Genomic DNA, 23,984 nt, shown 5'->3' on the forward strand with positions numbered 1-23,984 from the left:
TTCTTAAGTTACCTCATTTGAAAGTATCTAGTATATCATTGCAGCACTGGGCTTGCAGTGAGATCAGTTCTCGTAGAAAAACAGCAAAAATAATTTTCTTACTGTTTCCTGAAACAGTGATATTCAAGATTAGGCATTTATATACCTTTTAACTATATTTTCATATTTTAATTCACATATCTTTTACCAAAAGCTTCAGCTGAATGCTCATGATTGTTTCCTGCTGAGATTTGCACTTACATATTCTTCTTACATCTCTCCCTAATAAAATGGTTGAAACCATTAGAAGCACCCACTACAAGGTAAATGTTTATTGAAATACTCATCTCTTCTACAGTCCACAAGCCTTCTATGTTACACTTAGATCAGCTTAGACAAAATAAGGGTCCCAAATTTGTTCCATGAGGCAGTCTATTTCTAGCTTAAGCCCTCTTGTCCTCAGGAGTCAAATGGTGAACATAGATGTGTCCTAAAAGCTGAAAGTATTTTGTGGCTAAGGTCGTTCTGAAGTACAGAGCCTGAATCACTTGCTCTCTGATGGGGAAGGCCTTGCCGCAATGCCCCCAAACACACATGCAGAGCCAGGTCACCACCGCTTATGGACTATAAGCGGAGTCTAAAGCATGGATCCCAAAGTGGCAAGGTTGTGAACACTTTCACAGCTTGAAAATTCCTTGAAATCTACCAGAGTTGGTAGGCAGAGTTACAGATCCTCAAAAATCTCTCTGTGTGCTCCGTGATACTTTCTTCCTTAAATGAGTCCATCTTTCAATACTCCTAGCCAGAAATTTGGAAGAAGGAAAAATTAGTAGGATCACAGGAGGAACAGAAAAAGCTTTGCACTGTTAACTTCTCTGCCGGACAATGGAAAATTTACTTTTCCCTGGCAGATCACGGGTTTTAGTTAACTGTAACCTCCTTCAGAGTGAAATCAAGTTTTCAGGAAGTTAGTCTGCTGCAGATACTAAGTTGCAATTCTTTTTCTTTCTATTTTCTTTTTATTCTTTTAATAAATAACCATTTAAAGTTTAAAAAAAGCGCCTTTATTTCAAAAAAATCTAATTACTCAGGCAGTATACTCAGGCAGCTGTGTTCAGCTGCAGCAATCTAGACCATAAAAGATAGTACAAGTAACAGCTAAGAAGCCTCCAGCACATAGACCAAAATGCAATTTTTTTTCCTCTTCTTTATCATGAAAAGGACAGCAAGTGAATCTGTTTCTATAAATGACATCTGACATGGCAGTTCAACAATTAAACATCTTTGACTGCAGCAATTCAGGCAGAGTAAGACTGAAGAAATACTGTTTAGGTTTTCTCTCATTAAACTAAAGTAGCATAAACTGGGAATAGATATTTGCAGTCCAGACTTGAGGACTCTGACATCCTATTACGTCACATAATGCCACTTGTACTTCCAGGAGACATATTATCATTTTCCATGTTATCAAAATGTTTATTATCAATAATGTAAGGATATGCAAAATCTATTTTGCAGTCACAATATTTGATTTCTAAGCTAACTATATGCTAATTACTTCATAGAACAGCTAGAACACCAGCAAAGTTTCTTGTTTTTGTTTTAAACAGAGTAATACTTCACTACTACTAGAAGTTGAGCATTTGTTTCTTAAATGTTCCACTCTTCTGATTATACCCCTTGCGAAATGCTATTCTGCCAGACAGTAACCACAAACAAAATATGCTTGTGCACACCAGAAAGTATCAAGTCTTAATGTAGCATTTGCCAAAGGAAAAAAAAAAAAAAAACTACACCGAACACCAACAAAACCAAAAAATATGTCACATTGTAGAGAAAAGGTTTAGTTAAACTTTGGTCAGACACATTTAACCTGAGCTTGACTTATCTGCATATTAAGTTACCATATACAGACCATATATTACTTGGGGTAATCTTTTTGGCAAAAACCATTGTATGAATCAAAATCCAATCATCGGATGTTTAAATTTTCCCTTATTTCTTTTTTTAATTCAGGAAAAAAATAGGTTAGCAAAATGCTGTAGATTAACCATTTTTTCCTGACTGACACTAAAGTGATACCTCAAAGTTTTATACAACAGGTCTGTTACTTGTGTATGGCAGCACTGTGAACTGTACTGCAAATAGTGACAGCAGAGTAACTATTCCCAATTATGTCATAATCTATTTATTTGAGCTTAGCTATTTGACAATAAAGGTTACGTTAGTTTCACAGAGAATATTGATTCTGTCATATTTCTGTAACACCTGGACAGCAGCAATTCAGGAAAATAGGGAATTCTATATTAAGATCTCAGATGAACTCAAAATTTTCCATCCAGGCTGGCTAGTGGCAGATGCTGAGAATATGAAATTTCTAAAAGTAAGGAATGCAACGCTTATTCTTAGAGTCATGTTATTAAGCAAGAATGTTAAATTACTCTTAAAAGCCATCGTCTTGAAATTATGATTGCACAGAAGAAGCCTGATAACACAAAGTGTGAGGTGTCCATCAAATTCAGTTCTTGTTATAATGACCCAAAGAACAGAATTATAGATAATGGAGGGAAGAGAAATAAATAGAGCAGAAAACATACCATCAAAACCAACACTATTTGCATGCATTAAGTGATTGACCATGCATCCTACAAGGAGGACCACTGGAGAACCAGTGATGACTCAATGCCATTCACCGTGATTCGGGAGAGCCAAACACTACCTGTAGACACTGGCTTACAGGGGGATTCATCACTAATAAGACTTGAAACACATTTCAGGCATGGCATGCAGCTGGGCTGAGCTTACAGCAGCACTACCCCTATGCATGCTGTGACCTCCTTTCCTCACTGTAGGAGACAGCAGCAGCATTAGAGGGCTTTAACAGACCTTCCTGTCACTGCCTATCTGTACCATGATACAGCCCTGATGCAGGGTTTGGGAAAGCCAGTTCATATCCCCACCTGTGTATGATCTCTTGTATTTAGAGCAAAAGGTTGGAAGTGGTTAGAAAACTGGGAGAGAGCAGTAAAGCTTCACAAAACTCATGCAATCACTGTCCCATGTGACTCCAGCACCTTCAAATCTCTCACCCAGCACTACAGATATAGTGTCCTCCAAGCACAGAGTCTTTGCAGTTATCAAACCAACGCCTCTTTGGGCCTTGTATACCACCTAAACACAATCCCCTCTAGCTACATCTATCATGTGATATAGCGCACTCAGATGTCTTAGTCCCTGCAAAAGGGTTCACTGCATGGGTCCCTCCATGGTTCACTGCAAGAAAAAACAAATACATCAACAGAATGCATTTCACCAACAAAATGTACTGTTTTCACAAGGTTTGCTCAATTAACCATTTGCATTATGTTAGTCTTGCCTATCACTGGAGAATTCAGATGACTGAGACTGCTACCAAGCATGTTATTTTTCTCTCTGAGATAAAGAAAGGAAGTCTCTGAAGCAAAGGGAAGTAATACACTTGAGATAGTTAAAACTCAGAAATACTAACACAGTATTGCTGTCTGTCCCTTTCCCCCACTTCATTTTGTTCTTGAATTGGGTACTTGACATTTACATCCTATACTGAAATCAACATTTCCAATTTCTTGCCCAGAACCATAAGGAGTAAGAAGAGGGCAAAGTTTCATCTATATCCTCTTTGTCCCCCACAAAACAATAAAGCCAGTGCAACAAGCAACTGTAGTAGTGGCAGAGCACAGAATGGGAAAGTCTCCTTTTAAGCATCTGTAAGAGGATTTTTAAGAAAAATGACAGTGGACAGCATGTAGTTTGTTTGTTGGTTTGTTTTGTTTGTTTTTTTTTAACCTGGGCTTCCACTAGACAACAAATCTCTCTAATAAAATACTTTAAAATTAATGACATATTACCATAAATACTTTAAGCTGTTTCAGCATGACAGTGCTGTAACCTCAAATATATCCAGCAAGTAAACTAAAGAGAGTTTTCTTTGGATCACATGTTAGCAGATCCAGACAATTCATCTACTTGCTCCAAGAGGCAGTTTTCTTATTATTGCTGCTAAAATAGTCCCATCCTTGTATATTCACATAATCCTATGACTGCACAGTTGGACAAATCTGGCTAATAAAGTGAGCTAAATGAAGTATAGACTTCATGTCAATGACTGAAAAGTTTCATTCCACAATATCAATACAGTTAAGAAATATATTCTGAACAAGGAAATGCCTCCATTGCCTGCATACCGTTCCTGCTGCCACAATTTAGAAAGATGGTGCTGATGGGGAAATGAAGTCACAACTCTTGTGTACTCAAAGACTAGGACAAGAGTTGAGAGATCTACTAATACTTCAAAGTAGACGGAGAGCAATCCTCTATCTTCTTATTCAAGTTAAATCATCTCACCCTAGAACATGCAATCCCATCAAAAGTACGGTTACATGGTCAAATGCCACTCCTCAATACAAAATCTTGCTTTTTCTCTTTTTATTGAAAATAATACAAAAGTCAAGGACGAAAACCTCAAAATAATAAACTTACAAAAGGACATATTAAATAGGAGCTAAGAAATGTGTGTGTGTGTGTGAGATTGTTTCCGGAAGAGCCTTTGCGGGCGCTGGACAGCGGGGTGCTGTCCTTTGTGCTGAAACGAGGCACGGAGCTGCCAGCAGGTACAGACTTGGGCAGGTCTACAATATCCGCATCATTTTTTAAAAAAAAAAATAGGTTTCGTGTCATTTCAGTAGTTTCTGAAGTGTGCATATGTGTAAACTAGAATTTTATTTCTAATATGTTTATAACAATTAATTTAAGTCAGGAACCCTTCCCTTTCCAACGCTGATCATATAAGCTGAAAGTGTTGTCTATCCTATACAGAAAATAGCTTCACTTTCACAGTAACAATAAAGTGTCTTTGAGAAAGACCTCCGAAGCTGGGATAGTCTGCTCTGCCTAATTGGAAAAAAAAAAAAAAAAAAAAAATCAGGTCAAATTCGGTATTACTTGGTTCATTGTTATGGAGAAGAATTAAATATTACTGTAAATAATAATTTTATATAATTCGATGTGTGGACTAATTATGTACCCAAATACACAGGTTTTTGTCCTTTAAAATTTTCTAGTTTAGAGACCTTGATTCTGACAAAGCTGGAAACACCTGTAGGGCTAGCATCACAAATTTTTCAAAGCTGGCAAGCAATTTGGGTCTCTGTGATGTTGTTCCATAACTAATCGAATAGTTGCAATCAACCAGATTTCAACGCCTGAGAGTTGTCTTTAATTAAAACAAGATTTGGTGGGGTATATGTGACTATGGAAGCTGCTTTTTAAAATGCTGTCTAGATTTGAGAGTAATTCTCTAAAATGAGTCTTGGAACACCGGCTTTGCTGATGACAAACTTCTACCTTAGATAACTTTCATTTGAACTGTATTTGCAGTATGTCATCCCCCAGAAGAAAAGCATCTGCAACAGACAGAATGGTTCACAGAGCACTGTTCATAATCGAAGTGAGCATGAAAGGTACCTAGAGTAAATAACCAGTTTTTCAGCTTCCTGAATTGTTTCCAGCTGCAGATCAGCCCCATTCAGCCGCCAGGTTTATGCACACAACATATTATGGAAACTGTCTCAATTACAGCCACTCCTTGAATCTAATTCGGATCTAAGTCATGAAACTAAGTAAGCCACGGAAGGTTATTATAGAAGACAAGGCAAACAGCCACTAATTAAAAAAGATGAAATTTGTGTGTGTGTGGTTTTGGTTTGTTGGGGTTTTGCATTTGTTTAAAAAAACAAACAAACAAACAAAACCCAACAATGTAGCAGGAAAAATTTACAATAACTTTTTAATATAGTATTGTTTCCTCTGTAAAATCTCAGAGTAACATTAGAAGGAAATCCAAATTAAATGAAATCCAAAGTCTAATATTTTAAACTCGGAACCATTTTACAGTAGAAGGAAAGTCCAGACCTTCAATTTATTGGAACTGTGAATTTCAGATACAAAAGGAATTATAAAATCTTTCTTCATGAGACTTGTAATCAAACTTCAGCAGCATCAGAAGACATGTGCCAGCAGGCTGTAAGCATTGGCTAGAAACGTAGAGAAGTCTACTGAGACATGGAATCTTAAGCTTCAAATCCTTTATCAGTGAAAAGACCCATTTTAAAATCAATACTGGCATTTGACACATAGTCAATACACAGCAACACAAGCTGGTGAAATATGCTTTTACCATCTTCTTTTCATAAAAAGCCCAACAATCATACTATGCGGCCAGCAGCCTTTACATAATCTTATCAAGAAAAGCAGCTTGTAAAGAAATGGTATTATCCTACAGCATGCTAATAAAAGCACAGTAAGCAATCTTTTATTTTCTTACTGGTACCACAGTAATGTTTTTTATTCACAGGAATATGAAAAAGGAACAAGGATCCAAAATTATTAGAACAAATCTAGCCTGTATTTTAGGTAACACTTCCCCCTTTTCTCACTGTCATGAAATTTCCTGTCATAAGAATCACATGGCATACCAAAATAATAACAGTTCCCAAACAGGAGTCAGAAGACTTACTGATAAAGAACTTAACTTTCTAAAGCATCGTAAAGAAAATTAATCACTTACAGCTATACTTTGGAAGCACTTCAACCATCAAACACAACAGCAATCTATCACCACAAAATTACAGAAAAGTTTCACCAGGAAACAGTGAGAGTCTTATAGCTGCAAATACAGGTGGATTTCCCTGCAAACACAGCATAGAAGTCCAAACCATGGTCATGTCAAGAAAAGAAGGAAAACCTCCCATGAATTTTGAGAAATACCATGCAATATTGACAATATACGGGATTAGAGATTTTGTCATATATTGTATAAAACATCATGTCGAATATGAATTTATCATTGAGACAAACTATGAAGTAAAAGCAATATACGTTGAAGTACATCAGTAATCTGATTGATATGCTAGAGCTCCTCCTCCTGATTCTCAGCCTCACATCACTTGTTGAATAAAAAAATTATAGCTCAAAAAAAGATTGCAATTACATGACTGTTTTCGGGCATCTATACTTATAAACAAATATTCTTACACTTCCTGCAAAAGAAATTCCACCTCTATGATAGGTTATAAATTACCATATCTATTTATCTGCTAAATTATACCTAAGAAACTTTAAGAAAAGAACTTAAGTTAATCAGCAACAAATCCACAAACATCTGCTATCTGGCTGAATAATTATTTCATCGATTTCCTGGAATTCTAAGTTTTTCGTTCTTTGCATCACATGCCTCAAGCCATCCAAAGAGATATGTGTTATTTTATTAGCACATGTGTAAGTTTCATATATCAGGAGTTACTTTAATTTCACCTTTTGAGAAAGTGATCCAAGACACGAACTAACTGAACTACACTAACTATGGTGCCTTCCCATCTAAAAAAAAAATGCAATACATTGCTTGACTTAAGGTTGTAAGGCAATAAAGCATATAGCTATGTAAAACCTTAACCTTTGTTCTTAATTACAGACAAGTAATCAAATTTTAAAAGCAATTCTTCTATTATTACATCTATTCAAAGTTAAGCAAGTAACAAGTGAGATAACAGATATAGGTAAAATTCTTTCCCATCAATAACATTCAGCCACCACCTCCTCCCTTAAAATGCATGTCAATGTCTCCTAAGCTATTTACAAGCTTTAAGGTAAATGTTAGCAGTAACTCTAGTCTGGCATTTAAAATAAATGTTAGCAGCTACTCTAATGTGGCATTTGAAATAACCATTAGGTTTCAATCTCAATTCTGACTTGAAGAGAAGATCTACTTACAAAAAAATGCATGTTCTTCACAGTAAATGGGCATACATAATTTCAAGCAACACATTAAAATTATTTTTTAACGGTACAAACTGTACAGCAAACCCACCAAGTTCAAGTTTAATCCATCATTCTCCCTTCATAAATGTCAAAGTATTTCCCTGATAACATTTAAAGCCTCAAAAGTTGCAGATCTCTTGCTGTCTTGCTGCCTTTGAGATGGCAGAACATGAAAAAAATGGTGACGGACAGAGGTCTAATGTTTCTTTCACAACACTGAACTGTGCAGTATGCAGAACTAAATTTCATGCCAAAGTACAATAAACATTGGGGTGAGGATCTGATGGGGAAAGAGAAAGACATTTAAGCAGGTAGATTCAAAAATGTAGCAGCACTTATTTTGTATATGTTGGAGAAAGATTAAATTCCTCCTTGCATCTTATTACATTCTATGCAGTTCTGTGAAGGAAACGAATATCCATCATCACCTCTGCCAGCGCAACAAAATATATTAAGACTTTAGAAGAGTAGTAGGCATAAGTAGAAAACAATTTACCAGTAAGTTCTGAGCAAAGCATCAAAACTAAAACTAAAGCAGCAATAACACAGCAAATTCATTACTTGTTAATAGTAACTAGAGAATGTCACATTTTTTAACATCTTTGGGATATTTGGTTTGATCTTGGTTCAACGAGCATAAGACATATAACAAGCAAGTCACACTACCACATGAATGTGTCCAAAAGCCACGTTACAGTTCTAAGGATCTTTTTATTCTTCTCTTTTAATGAAAATTCTTTCAAGGTAACCAAACCAAGATTGACTCATATCTGTCACTGTCTTCTTTATTAAGATATCTTGTACTCTGAAATGATTACACTCAGATAAACAGACCTAATTTTTCCTTTTCACGGACAAGAGTTCGCTATGCTAATCCTTTAAAAAACAGCATGTAAATTTCCCTGCAGTACATTTTGAAAAATAATGGTTAAGCTGAAAAGATACAGTGTCTATAAATTTAGTTTGGTAGCAAGAAGTGTCTTCTCTGCCATTCCATGACATTCATTGTTGGTTTTTATAAACTTGCATTCTGAGCATACAACACTGAAGATTGTTATTTCAAAGCAGTCATGGCAGTTTACTTTGTGGCCCTCATGAACTCTAGGTTAGAGTCAGTATTTTTGCTAAGCTTCACTCAGTTGCCCTGTTCAATTTTCTGTACTGTATGAAAATTTCTTTCTGTACTTAACACATTTTAGAATAATAATCTATGTCCTATACACAAGACAATGTAAATAGAGACTACTTTATGAATTTCACAGTGTAAGTTCACAAATAAATAATAAAATTATCAGCAGCCGGAACAGGCATTTCATCAACCATATTCTTCAGGAATCACACGCATTTCTTTAGCCTTTTTTATCACAGTAGAGAAGATCAACTGGAAGTCTTGAATAACTGTATAAATATTATCTACATAGAAAATGGGGAACATATATTAATATGGCATTGGTCTCAAGGCACTGCAGTCTATATTCTCAAACACTTAACATATTTGGATTCCTGATGACATAATTTGACTTTCAACAATGGTTCTATTAAAAAACTCTTCTGAAAACAGACACCCCTGTGTTTTTCTCTATCACATAATTACATGTTTCACTGCAAACTTATTTTTCTCAAATATTGAAGAAAGCTGAATTAACTACTGAATATCAAAAAAGTCCACATCATGTTGTGAATGCACCCTATACTTTATACTTTGATCTTTGTTTCTGCAACAATTGTTTCCAACAGCTTTACTAAAAGAGTAAGAAAGTCAGCTTCTTCACTTAAATGTTTTGGGCAAAACGAAGTAGCATTAATGACTGCTAAACCTTCCTAAAATCAGTGCAACAAACCAGCAGAAGATTATACCTGAATTGTGGAAATGTAGTGCAGAGCTGCTGCAACAGGTTATACAACACCTAAACATTTTCATTGCTTCAGAAATGGAAGAAAACTACCTTGTCTTTACACTACACTTAGAGAAGCTCTACAGTTAAATTTGATGCAAAATCCATTGTTAGCTGCAACTTCTGCTAATTACTGAGGCAAACCACCAAAAAATTAAAGAAATAGCGTGCACTAAAGTTTTTGCTTCTGCAAAGGATGCTACATAGGAAGACCACCTTAAAAAGCTCCCTCTAGGCGTTGTCACATCTCAATTCCTAATATTGGTCAGATACCCATTAAGGGCACTTGTGGCTCATAATTTATACTGCACTCCATAGCATTCTAAAAATAGACCAATACTTGGCAATCATCTGTAAGTGTGCATAGACACATATTAAAAATTTCAGATAAAGCATGTCTATGAGCATCTGTAATTGCAGAAAAGCATTACAGAATGAGTTGCATCATGAGTCATATGTAACTGAGGTTCTTAAGTGAGCCAGATTTACGTCATTCAATGTGAACTTGGAAATAGTTTGTTGCAGTGAGCTCTGAAATTAGACAGAACTCTTCATAAATTGTAATGCTGTTGTAAGGACATCATATAAAATTCTCTAGCAATAACAGAATTCATCATATAATCCTAACAATTTTTCTCCTAGCAATTGGAAGACCTTTCAGACATGTCATTTTTTCATGTCTTCCTGAACCAGCTTGATGCTCTCACTGCTCTAGGAAGCCCATTTAACTACTGTATTTAGCTTCACCTCAAAATGCCTGCTAATGGAAAGGCAGAGGAAACAGGTACTCATAGAAACAGTATCAGCGGATACCATGAACTCGAAAGAGCCTCACCAACACTGACTAACAACTGAGTACAAGCAAGGAAGTTGTTCTTTGTGCGGACCAGGCTCTGTAGGAGTTGCAGAGATACAAGACCATCTACATAAGTCTGAGCAATCTGTCTGGACAATAAAAAGGCTGGTTCACTTCTCCCAAATCACTTCTACAAAACAAACTTGAACACCATCATAACTCAAATAAAATGTAGATATTATGTGAAAAACACCAGCCTTTACCACTTGATCTACAATCTCTAACAACAGCAGTAGGGAGTTTTTATGCTGTATAAATCACAGCCATAAGCCTTAAGGGATGAGCAGATATTCTAGCAGGATGATTAGGCCCCGCCCAGCAGAGAGCAGTTAAGCAAATACATTTGAATGAGTAGCATATACTTGGTTGGGAGTTTTGTGGGGTTGGTTGTTTTGGTTTTTTAATATTTGTTTTAGAAGACAGCTTTCATGAACTTCATTATCCCAGCCATTTTGTTCTTTTATGCTATATGACTTCCACAACTTTCAAGAAAATACTTTGTTTTCTGAGATACTGGAGTCTTGCTGAAATGATGCAACCCAGCCCTCACACGAAAAAGCCTAGAAAAGCACGAGACAATTTTTAATGATTCAGAAGCTCCACACTTCCCCCACCCCCCTAAATAAACTATCACACTTCTCTGACCCCTGCGTGAACGCTGCATGTATTCTTTAGTTAACTCTAATGATTAAATTAAAGCAAGAATAGCAGAGAGCAATTTTAAGCTAGGTAACTTTACATACTTCTTTTTTCACATCTTGAGTCTCAATATAGTTTCCACCTGAACCTTCATCTTTAACCAATCAATGGAAGAATAAAAACAAACCAAAGCAAAAGTTTTCCATTTCAAAACACAGATCTCTAGACATTATGAACTCTGACAACAGTGCTACCAGTAGGCAACTGGAGACTACTTCCTGGGAAAGACACCGCTTATACACAGGTGCTCAAACAAAACCCAGAATAATCACATTCAGTGAACTTGTAAAAGCCAAATATTGAGCAAAAAAGATATCTTACCATAAAAAAAGCCTGCAAGCTTACCACTATTTTTCCACAATCACGCAGACCTGTTATGAGTATCAATCATCTGTTGAACTTAACAATTTCCTGAAAACTACATCCCAAGAGCCACAAAAAGAAAGTTAAAACACTACTTCTTTCAGGGAGGCAGTTTGTCATACAATATCTCAGATGAAAGACATCATGTTTCTTTTCCCAATAATTCCTTATTTTCCATATAGCAGGATGGAACAGAAAAACACGGAGAGAAGAAAAACATCTGTAAAAAGCAGATGTCTGTTATGCACATTTACTGCTACATCTATAAACCAACTATGCTTTGGCATGGGAAAACATGTTTTTCTTTTTTTCAGTCTTGAACAATACATGTTTATCCTATACGTAGAAAAAGAGATTCCTACAGCTAAAAATACTATTAAAACTGCACAGATTTTCTGTATTTTTTGTTCTAACCACTAATATAATATAAACCTACAGTTTCTTCTTAACTGGAAAACAAGAGGATATGATATTTACTGACGGAACACTTTTGTATGTTTATGAATCAAATAAAATCAGTCAAAGGATAAAGAACTAAACACCAATGCCTTTTAAATAATAAAGAATAAGTTTCAGAGCTTATGCCTACATTTGCTACGAATAACACACACAGAAAGGCTTTAACATGGTATTTTTGTTGTTTTTAAATAGAGATAGGAATCTTATTAACACTACTTTTACATCCAACCTATTATAAAAAACCTGCTACTTGACAGCTTATAAGGAACAATGACTGTTTGTCAGTGTTAGCACACTCCATGCATTTAAATAAAAATATTAAACCCCCCTAATGCAGTTTGCAACTTCCTTAATCTTTTTTTTTTTTTTTTCAAAATATGCTCCTTTCTTCTGTAATGCTGAGATGTTATCACAGGAGCTTGCCTCAGTGTGCTACAGCACTCTGCACCCATGTGTACCGTGCCACGCTACAGCACGCCGCATCCTGCTGAGCAGCCAAACCCACTGGCTACCGAAGGCAGACTCATCCTACCGGAGCACATTGAAACCTTCCTCTTACCTCGACTTCCTTGCTCTTCTCTTTGTTTCTGCCCATTGAACTTCTCCCATTGCTGGCAGTCTCCCGCGCTGGAACTACAGAAATCTGTTGGAGGGGCATTTTTACAGTGCTGCAGGTTGCCAATACCTGTTTGGATGCCTTATATCTTCACTCCCCCCGAGTAGCCCACCTGTATAATTGTTCATATCCTTGCTTTGCCAAGCTCAGCTCTAAATAAAAAGGGGAAAATATTATTTGAGAAACCATGTACCATATGCCAGGGTCTTCCATTAAAAAAAAAAAAAAAAAAAAAAAAGAAAAAAGTGAAGCAGAGCAAATTGCAAACACAAGCAAGAAACGGCAAACAAAGAAGTAAGGCACAATAATCCAGAGAGTTTCACATGCTTAGAGTGATGAGTTGCTGCAAGTCATAACTCCTCTGCTGTGTCCCTGGAGCACCCCCTTGCCCCCCTGCCCCCCAAGAGCATTGTGGGAGACAATTCAATTTCTGTGTTACCTAATAACTGTCATGGAAACCAAGGAAACCCGGGTCTCGCAGGCCCTTATTAACAATCGCTTCCCTCTAATGGCACAGGCTCCCACATTTGCAGCGGCTGCCACTTCTGCTTTTGTTTCCCATCTGATTCCACAGGAGCCCACTGAGCACCCGGAGACACCACCTCGTGCTGACCAGGTAAAGCAGCGTAAGGCTGAAAAGCTTAGTGTTCTATTTTGGAGCCAAAATCTCCTCCTTTAAAAGCACGGATAGCTTGCTGTGTCCTTCATGCGTCTACAATAATCTGCTTAGGTCAAAGGATCTGCCTTGAAGTGAAGAGCAGCGGTGAGCGAATGAGGTGTAAAAAGGAAGACAAGACTGGGAGGGATTGCAAATGTGCCTCTCTGAGGTTGATAGTAAAAAGTTAACCCTTTGCTGTGCTCATCTTTTCCCAAGACATCACCAGAAGCAAGCTCAGCAGGACAAGCCAAAGGCACACACATATACACACATGTCTTTACAGTACTCACACACACTCTGAAAATGTCATTTACATGAGCTTCTCCCACCCAATAGCTTCTGTTCTCTCAGTTACAAGAATCAAAATGCCCAGGAAAACTGTTTCACCATCTCCCCTCCCCCTAAAATACAAAACAATAGAAGAATGTCCCAGGTGCTGTACTACAAAAATGGTTATGAAGAAAGGAAACTCTTAACACTTATACTCCTTTAAAAATTTTATTATTCTTGATAAATATTAAGAATGCAAGCAAAACTGATTCTGATTAAAAATAGTAAAGAAATCATTAAATCATAAGCCAAATTGTTAGCATTGTATAAATAATACAGGAATGAAAGCAGGAAAAAACAAAACAAAACAAAAACAAAAACCACAAACCAAACAACAAAACCAGAGTGAACACTAACAGTGTTTTAGTATGTTGATACTTTAAAAAAAAAAAAAAATACCCAGACCTTGAAATAAATCAAATTTATTTCTAGCTGTATACAGTTGCACTTGGAATTCTAACAAGAAATAATGGCATTATATACAGCCTGGATTTTCTTACAAAGCCATGTGGAGAGGATTTAAAATACTGTTGATTCACTACTCCACTACTTACTATTCCTCAGTCTGAGTTAACAGAGCTTACAAGAGACTAGTCAGAGAAATTAGGATCTGGTTCACGCTGCCATTCCAGTTTTACACCACTGATTTAAACTAAGGTATATTGACACACTAATACAAGGGTTTATCAAATGCATTAAGAATCATAATCTGTACTAGGACTTTACAGATGCTGCACGTGTGTGTGTGTGCACATTTTTATATCTATATATTTATTACATATATTTTATATACATATGTATCCATAGTTATGGAATAGATTGTAAAAGGTGAAGTCTATTGCTATTTACACAGTTCATTTATGCATTTTTAGTTCTATTTCACATGCTTATTCCATCTTTAATATTTCCAAATTAGTTTGAATGTAAATTTTAAAAGCTTCCAATGTACAGAAAGATATTTTTCTGAATTTTGAACATAAATCAGGAAAAAAAGAGAGTCTCCCACTTACCAAGACAGCTGTAATACAATAATTTATTCTAGCAGTATTCAAAGACAAGAAAAGTATATACCAGACTAGCAAAGTTTAACTGTTAAACAATACTATAATATAAGGAAATTCCTTATTAGTTTAACAGAAAGTTTTAAAGGTACAGACAAACTCATTTCCTTCCACAGAGGACCAAGCCGATTAAGAATCCCTAAACCTGGCTCTGCTTTGTCATGATAATCACTTACCTCTTTGATAAAAACACTGATCGAAAACTAGTGGTTTTGAGATATTAAAATGGAGGATTCCTGTTGTGTGTGTTTCCATGACCAGTTAAATTTTAAAAAGTCAACCTGCCTTTTGATACTGTGCCAATAATTCTGCATTTTAAATCATCTGAACTTGAGATTCAAATCAGAGATCTCTAGGTTAACCAGTAATCTCTTTAATCCTCTTCGTGTCTGTTTGAGTTAGCCAGAATAAGGACCTTAAAGGGTGTGATATGCTTAGCACTTTTTAAAATGATGAAGTCTTGTGATCCTTTTTTCCCCCCACAGTGAAAAGCATGTAACAGAAAAACCTAGTCCAAAGCAAGGGGTATACTTTACCATCAAGTAAATCCATGCTTGCATTTTGCTTCACTGTTTCACTAATTACATTTCTTCACCGGGCGGAGACTTCATATTAACATGCAATTGCCCTCACTGTACATATGCTGAACACGGTTCCTCCCAGCCCAAGTGCTAAATCAAGTCACAAAACAATCAAGCCTTATACCGCTGCACATAGAAATATGGAGAGCATCATGCTCTCCACAAAGATAAGGGACCTATCCAAAAGCAGACGATAAAAGTCAGTGGCAGAGGTGGGATTGGGATTGTTTTTGTGTCCCACACTTGAGTTTAGTGTTCCCTCAGCTTTTTCACATTTACCATATAAAATTATAAAACAAAGCTTTTGCACAGGTGTTAATACATCTATGATCTCAGAAACAACAGTACAACATCAGGGCACATCTTGCAGAAACAACAAAACTATTGATTTCAGTTTACAATGTGTTTTAACTCCCAGAGGCCCAAAGTACTTCAAAGTTATAAAGTGATTTTATATACATACATACACACACACACACACACACCCCTTTGTTAGAAAATATGGTAACTTTCATCCATTCCCCATGGAGATCAGCCTGTGACATTCTGCTTAAACAACGCTAATTTGGGAAAACATACCACCCAAAAAGTCATCATTCTGGTGCCATGCCTCACCAGAAGGACAGCGTGACAGCTGCTCGGTGAAGTATGGAGCTGCTGTGCAAAGCAGCTAGATGAGGTTTCAGCCTCGAGGGGATGACAGTAACAGAAGAGAATTGCTGACCTGGAGCAGATGAAAATGATGTGTCAGAGAAGAGAGATATGTGTTGGGTGGGCCATTAGTAACTGATTTAAGTTACAGAAATATAACATGCAGTTCTTGAAGCAAGTAACTACAGAAGAGAGATGTACTCCCCTTTTCGCTTATGGTTTGAAACCCTACTAACACCAGTTCAGAAAAGTCAAGGAATTCAAGCTAATTTTTAGTAATTGGTACGCACATTATGAACAGTACCAGTCAGATCTTGGTGACCACAAAGGAAATCAAGACAAAAGGAACCATTTTCCTGGTGTTTCACAATGCAGATCTGCTCCCTAGCTGTGGACTGTAATGTGTGTTTCTGCTCTAGCCTGCAACACATGCAACCTCTTCATCTATTCCCTCCACCTGTGGCTCTGAGAGTACTATGTCCTCTCTCACAGTCAGGACACGTACATTTGCTGTGCAAACCATCCCTGGAAGCATTTCCATAAGAATCAGACAACTAAAAGGGATCAAAATTCTAACCCTACATACACACACAACATTTTTATTTTAATTTAATGAGGAGCATTATCTTCTCGACATAGCTGTTTACAAAAGCCTACTGCATTGAGGAGAATCTGATCAACTAATGGTTAATGGTCTGACTGTGGCAATGTAAGCGCCGAGAGAACGAAAAACAGCAAAACAACTCCTTCTGTAACACAGTTACAAGGAAACACTGTACTAGCATATTGCCAGTTTACTGACAGCCTATATATCATCACTCTGCCTTGTTGCCATCACTTGCAGAATCCCAAATTTTTGCAAGATTCCTGAATTAAAGAAAGCATAATAATAAGTTTCCCTGCACAAATAACACTTTCTTTTATGAGGAACAGGTAATTCTAATTCTTTTCTACTCAGCATAAAATCCTCTTTAAATAAGATGTACTGTAGTCATCATATGATCATTAAATCAAAAGCTATATAAAATTTAGAAAAAAAAATGTGGACATAAAATGCTTAGAAGTTGGTAGTTTGAAGTCCACATTATTTGTCAGAAAGATACATTGGCTATGAATGCACAATGTACAAAAAAAGTACAAACTGATAGCCTATATCCTGAGATCTAGGAACAAGTTTCACTCACCTCACAAATAATACAGAAAAGTCACATACACCATATATATTATGCTCCTCTTACTATCTAACTGGGGAGATTCTACACCCTCCTAAATGTTTTCAGACCTATTAACATGCTTTCTATATACTACAGGCATCTTACCTCGCCTCTACATCTTCAGTGTCCTAGTCACTTTAATATATTATCTTCAGCATTTATTACCTTCATTTCCTTAATACAAAATTGATGAAAATAAGTATTACTCTGCCACCTCATTTGTTCTCATCACAGTTTCATTTGAGAAGACAACAAAACAATGTGGGTTTAAGAAGAGTTTGAACCCAATAATATTCCCTTACTGCATTCAGATGCACTGCAGTCCTGGATATATCCCTGTATAAAGTACAAAGTCATCTGTAACCCAAAATTACTGCAAAGGATCCACTCCATTTCCCACTGATATTAACAAGTACCTCAAAGCAATCGAGCCTCTCACCTCTGACCTGCACTGATGACAAAATTACAGAAGGGTAAAGCATGTAACAACTGCAAACAACAACAATAATAATAAGGGGTATGATCAGGAGGCAAAAACTCAAAAGAATTTATAAGTAAGTTCTATAGAAAAGAATCCCAATTACAATTTTAAACGAAATTTTTCTGTCAGGCTATCAAAACTGTATCGGCCCACATCACTATGTATCCAGAGGCCTTTATTCATTTACACTTACAGGCACACAAATATTTATATATATATATATATACACTTCTAATAACACCCTTTAAACGCAATTTTTCCCTTTTCTGCAGATATTTCAGATTAAAGCAATCTCCACACAGACAATTAGCATAAAATTTAGTATGTTATATTAAGAAGTAAAAGTTGGAAAGGAACCCATTTTCACTCACAAATTACTAATATGGTTTTATTTTCCTTAAAGTAGCAGTTACTCTCTTACATAAAGTTTTGAGAGGAAAAAAGAAAAGAAAACACAGATCCCACTGATATTAGCAAACTTAATGGAAGCTACCTGTTGTGACTTTCAACCTGTCTTTTATTCTTAAGTACATCTTAGGTACAGAGAAGCAAGTCTGATCACTACAGCAGCTGTGGAAGTGGATACCAGTGCTAGACAATGATCAAGTCAGATGAAGTACAGACACTTTAACTAGCAGAAGCTTCTAACACCTCAATTAAAAATGCAGCTAGCAGTTGTCTAATGCAGGCCAAACATGACTGATGTAAACCAATCCCTTGGGCTTCACAGCATCCTCGAGTTACATGACACTAGAACCAAATAAAATTTTTAGATAAATGAAAAATTCCTTCAGATCTTCTCACAGTTTAAAAAAAAAAAAGTTTAAACCTACTGCAGTACCAAGTTAGTCATGGAATTACAGCAAATATGAAAGATCTCTTTAGCCAAATACATATATTTCAAAGGAGCATGGACCAGTTTCCAGATATCTTTTCCTCAGAACAGGAAAACATGTTGTTCTCTGCTATCTGGGCCAGTTTGTCTTAAATACTGTTCTGCACTGTGGGCTGGCTCCAATTGGAGAAGCCTGAGGAATACAAGATTTTTAGACGTAAGTCTTGTGCAAGTAAGTCCTCATCATCAAAAGCAAAACTGAGAAGTTTATAAAAGAGGTAAATAGAATTTGCCTTCTTCACAAATTAGAACAAATGGATTTGTAATGTCATATTAGAAGTCACGTTTTAAATGCAATATGGAGTTTATATAGACGTGAATGTAGCCATCATATTATTAGATCCTCAGGGGGATTTTGGCAGGTTTCCCCATTGCCCACTTTCAGCTTCATAACTGACTGGAGTGCTGAGAAATACCACATAATGTAATATGAATGTAGGTGTATTAAAGGTATTAAGGAAGCAACCAACTAAAAATTTCAAATTCATGTCTATTTTTTTCTGTATTGCCATTCACAGGACACTGCACACTACTGCACATCATTTCATCAACAGCATTACTAAGCACAGGTCTTCTCCATGTAGAGGCTAAAATAGAAATCAGTGCAAACACGGAAGAACCTATTTGCCACTTGCATAGTTGTGCATATATACTGCTTAAAGCATATTTAGAATACCTAAAAACTCAGGTCATGGAAGGGTACAAGTCAGAAGGCAAGTTAAAAAATTGAAAACTAATAGCTGAGACTGAATTAAAATATGCCCAGTACATCAAATAAAAGTTTACCTAGCTGAAACAGATTTGATGGAAGTGAGATATGAATAGTGGTAAATTGGATAAAATGTAGCCCCTGGCTGCTAAAACCAATTATAGTAATTATCTCCTAGATAGCAGAATTAAAAACAACTTCTGGTTTCCACTGTTAAAAAACAAAAACTTTCATGGATACTTCCAACAGAGTGTTTGCACTGTTATTTATTAATTAAATTAAGCCAAGGGTACTCTTCACTTATCACACTACAGTGTCCCCATGAAATAAGGTACAAAGGAAGACCTGCAAAGTTCTACTAACTGCCAGTAGCTTGAACAGCCAATTTCTCTCACAAATTAGAGTTATAATTTGGAATTTTTGTTTAAACGTAGCTGTATCTTATAACAACAAACAGAAAGTCAATGACAAACTTTTACACAGAATGGGCACTCTATCTATTTAACTAATTTACAGTACAGAAGAAATAAAATTATGGAGTTAAAGCATCCACTCAAGAAACTGCTATTTATACTGCAGTGACACTTAGCCACTCACTACACAAGATAGGGACCGTACTATGTTTATTCTGTTTTGCAGTGCCTACCTTATGTCTATGCCCACAAGTGCTAAGAGGTCCTATCATCTCTCCAGCTCAGGTCGTTCTACCTTCATGATGAACACTAACCTCTCAACCATCACTGCTTACAAATATTGCTGACCTTCAGCAATATAAAGGTGGTATCATTTCACAAAACTACACTGTCTGAAATGATGTTGCTGGTTTTGTACTGGTAGAAGTACTCTGCATGCCATGCTGTCTAGTTGTACATGTACACTAGCATACAAACACAAAATTAAAATGCTGTTATCCATGTGCTACTTCAGACCACAAATACAAGTCCAGTTTTTCAGGAAATGGCTACTGAGTTATTTGGTTATGTTTACTACAGAAAAATATTACTTACTAAAGTTAAAGAGTAGAGGGTAAATAAATACATTGCCACCTAAAGTTTTATTTCCCTTTACTATTCCCATTATTATTTCCTACTTTTTCATGACATACACGTAAAAGGTATTTTAACAGCTCTCTAACAGAAGGTTGTTAACAGTCTTTACAAGAGAAACATCAAAATGTAGTAAGCAGTGGAATCCACCTGCTTAGTTTTAGGCTAAATGCTACAAACCTGAATATAACAATCTTAAAGAGTTCCAACATTATTCGGTAAGAACATTCTTACCAAGATTCAAAGCTATCAGTCAACACAGAGGAGGGCACAAAGCAGGAATACCTGGACAGTCTTCTAGATGAGAGCATTTGAAGCAGGATGAAGTTCAGTAGCACAAGCAACACAGTTACGGCACTGGTAGAACAGGAAAAAGAATTTGGATAGCAGCCACAAGCACAGACTGATAGGAAGGATCAGCATATTTCTTAATCAAAGGATGACTGGAAAATGCTAATTATCATCAGCTGCAAAAATGTAAACATAGTCCTAGGGTGCTCCAAGCAAGTTATTTCCAATTCTTCTCAGTCCTGAACAAACTACACCAGTAATTTCCTCAAAAATTAGACTTGCCACTTCTCAAAGTTCTGATCGCCAACATCAAGGAGATGCTGAACCTGGACATGGTAGAAAACTGTTCTAAAAAAATGCACAAAAGGAAATTATTGTTTGCTAACCCACCTGCTTCTGTTACTGGCTACATATAATTAGACTGCCGGACCAAGGTTGGTTGGTTGGTTTTAACACAGTTATTCAGGTGCACAGTATATTGGAGATTATACTATGAACCATGCTCTCAATATTATTTGACAAAGAATGAAGACAGATGCACAATTTGTGATCAGAAATAAAATCTTACATCCAGGTCCATTTGTGTGAATATTGAAAGTCTACTTTTAGAGATTTTCCATGCTTGCTAATCATTATTTGCTTTGTGAATCTCAGCTGCTAGAATGTTTAAGGGACATGAAAAAATGCAAGATATTAATTTTAAAATGCAAATTAATATTAATTCAAAACACTTTTTATATTTCTTCTCAACTTCCTACAGGTGTTTATTGTTGATTATACAGTATTTTTCCCTATATTTTACATCTCTATTTTATAAGCTTAAAATAATGCAGTTTCCCTCCTATTCTCATCTGTTGCAACCCCTTCCTTCTCCTTTCTTTCAGAAAAACCTGGGCAGGAATTTGTCTTTGGCTAAATATTCATATTGCAGGAACTATAATTTCTTTACTTTTTAAAATATTCTATTCTGTAATCAGCTTTATTGAAAATAACTTTTATGCTTTTTATTAAGGTATCTTCTATATTAAACCAAATTTTTAACCTCACGTCCAGTCTGCATGTTGGTTTTTTGGCTTTGAAACTTCTCCCACTGCTTCAGAGAGAGGATGGTTCATTACCAGTATGATAAGGATCCCATTAAATAACAACAGCATGTAGTTTGAAAGGATCTGTGGAAACTAACATTACAGAGGTGGCAAATTCAGTTTAAACTTGCTGGTTATTTTGACCCACAAAGTCTCCTGGCTCCATAATCTTAAAATGACTGTATGTGAGATTAATTATGCTTCTCTTTAATGCTATGAAATAACGTAAATGAACTCTGATACCAAGATTTATTTTAACTCAAGTTCTAGTTCAGCCAAAGGATTAAACCATTTTAAAAGAACAGGCTTCACATTCTTGAATAATTTTCTTTATTATCCAAACATTTCCTAAGTTTAAGAGTGGATGCCACTCCTAAATTACTGCCAACTATCTAATGTGCGATTTAGACTAGAGCAAATAATTTAGTTTTATTTGCTTACTTTGATACCCAGTACCTCTTTATTTATTTTGCTAACAAATTGAATTTAAATGCTGGTGTTTCATTCTGTAAGAAAATTGTTGATGTTTTTCAATTAAAATATAAGCCCACAAGGAACTGATGCCTTACTGATACCTAGGGTCAGCAGCCTTGGTTGCTTTAGTAAACAGATACTTAAGTAAAGGAAAGAATAGAACTTCAATGTAAATGAGCCACCAGAGGGGGCTCATCCGGCCTTCTGAGTATAATAGTACTATATTGACACTGGCAAAAAGTTAATTAAACATTTTTATAGGGGTTGCTGACTGAGTTCAAAACAAAGCACATTCCCTGGCTGAAACTCTACATGCCTGAGAAGCTTAATGAAATCAGAAAAGGTTGGTTCTTAAACATGGACTACATTTCTGATTAAACAAAGATTATTTAGTTTAAAAATGTGTGATACAACATTTGCCTACACATACACAAGCCTTTCTTCATCCTTCTTTCTTTTCTCCACATAAACAGAATTTCAAAGTGTTATTACAGTACAAGACAAAAAATTTAAGATTAAGTTTAAAATTTCACCTAAAAGCTGTGGAAATATACCGAAAGCAGAGCAACATAACTATTACAAAGATATTAATTTCTAACCAAATATAATTTGTTGTTATGACACTTACCTAATTCTGTAATTAGTTATGACAACTAGATGGGCATTGCCATACTAACTTTGAGTTTACTATCACAATATAGCACTCATTTTAAATTGTAGTGGACCCAGATTCAGAAAACAAATCCCTCAAGCTCCTGTTCTGAAGGATCCACTGGTTACTATCAAAGCCATGAACGTTTTTTGAAGAGAAGTACTGAAATAAGAATTCCTCAGGTGTTTACATGGTACTTATTGATGAAGAAATCAAGAGTTTTGGAGGGGTTTGGGGTTTTTTTCTTACTTTTCCATGGAATTAGGTGTCTAACAGTGGTAATTCAGATGGGGGGCAGGCAGGAGAAGGATGATGATAAAATAATTTCCCAAAGGAAAAACACCTTTCAGAATAAACACCCAGTCAAATCATTGCAATTTTATAGATTTCTGCAGATTATGTACTTTAAATACTCATTCCCAATTAACCCAACTCTACCACAGATTTAAGTCATATATTTCTTTGTGTAACCATTACCAGCTTTCTAAACATTGCAAGATTAATCTCATTATACTTTTATTTTACCTCTGCTTGGATGTTTTGCTTTGGAAAATAAGATTAAACATAATGTGCTATTACATTTATCTGTTTTTCAAGCTTCAATAAAGAACTGAATTATTTTCAGTACCACATAAATGTAGTAAGCTTTATAGTGAACTCCTGTGCAATGTGAGGATACTATGAAAAGCTCTTTGCTATATAATCGCACCAATGCTTAAGCACTGGAAGAAAATCCAACCTGAGAAGACCCAATACTAATTACAGTTCCTTTAAGTTCCACTAAGCACTTTGGAGTGCCAAGTTTCTCCACAGAGCTATTTTACCTTTGGTGAGCACAAGTTTTCATCATTTGCCCATATCAATCAGAAACAATCAGAAAGAGTTGCAAATGCTCTCCAGTACACTTTTTGAAGTCATCGTATTTTCAGATACAAATATGTTTTTTCTTGGTTTTCTCAGTGAACAACTGCATTTTTTCCAAGAGAGTCAGAAGAGGTTATTAAGAGCCTAAATTAATGGTCAGATTTGTCAACCTCCTGCTTAAAAACAGCTAATAAATTCATTCTCAGGACTGAAGTAAGATTTACTACCTACCCTCCTTGTGCCACAAAGTTAATGAGTTTCTTCACATCAC

At 36.0% G+C, this 23,984-nt stretch overlaps 1 protein-coding gene across 6 annotated transcripts in view; it reads right to left on the bottom strand.

Moving 5' to 3' along the window:
* Positions 1-23,984, bottom strand: part of MARCHF1 (membrane associated ring-CH-type finger 1) — a 254,111-nt gene that overhangs the window by 135,513 nt on the left and 94,614 nt on the right. For 2 of the 6 annotated variants that reach the window (XM_074905704.1, XM_074905708.1), the window contains exons 1-2: positions 13,161-13,322; positions 12,665-12,873 (exon numbers count right to left, since the gene is read on the bottom strand). The exons of 3 other annotated variants lie outside the window; for them this stretch is intronic. In XM_074905704.1, coding sequence (XP_074761805.1) covers positions 12,665-12,714 — 50 coding nt within the window. In that variant the 5' untranslated portion in view covers positions 12,715-12,873; positions 13,161-13,322. Of the gene's footprint in view, positions 1-12,664; positions 12,874-13,160; positions 13,323-23,984 lie in introns of those variants that run through there. One more of the 6 variants, XM_074905707.1, reaches the window with a different exon arrangement.

This window comes from Athene noctua, chromosome 4, assembly GCF_965140245.1.
Source record: "Athene noctua chromosome 4, bAthNoc1.hap1.1, whole genome shotgun sequence".
NCBI classification, from domain to species: Eukaryota; Metazoa; Chordata; class Aves; order Strigiformes; family Strigidae; genus Athene; species Athene noctua.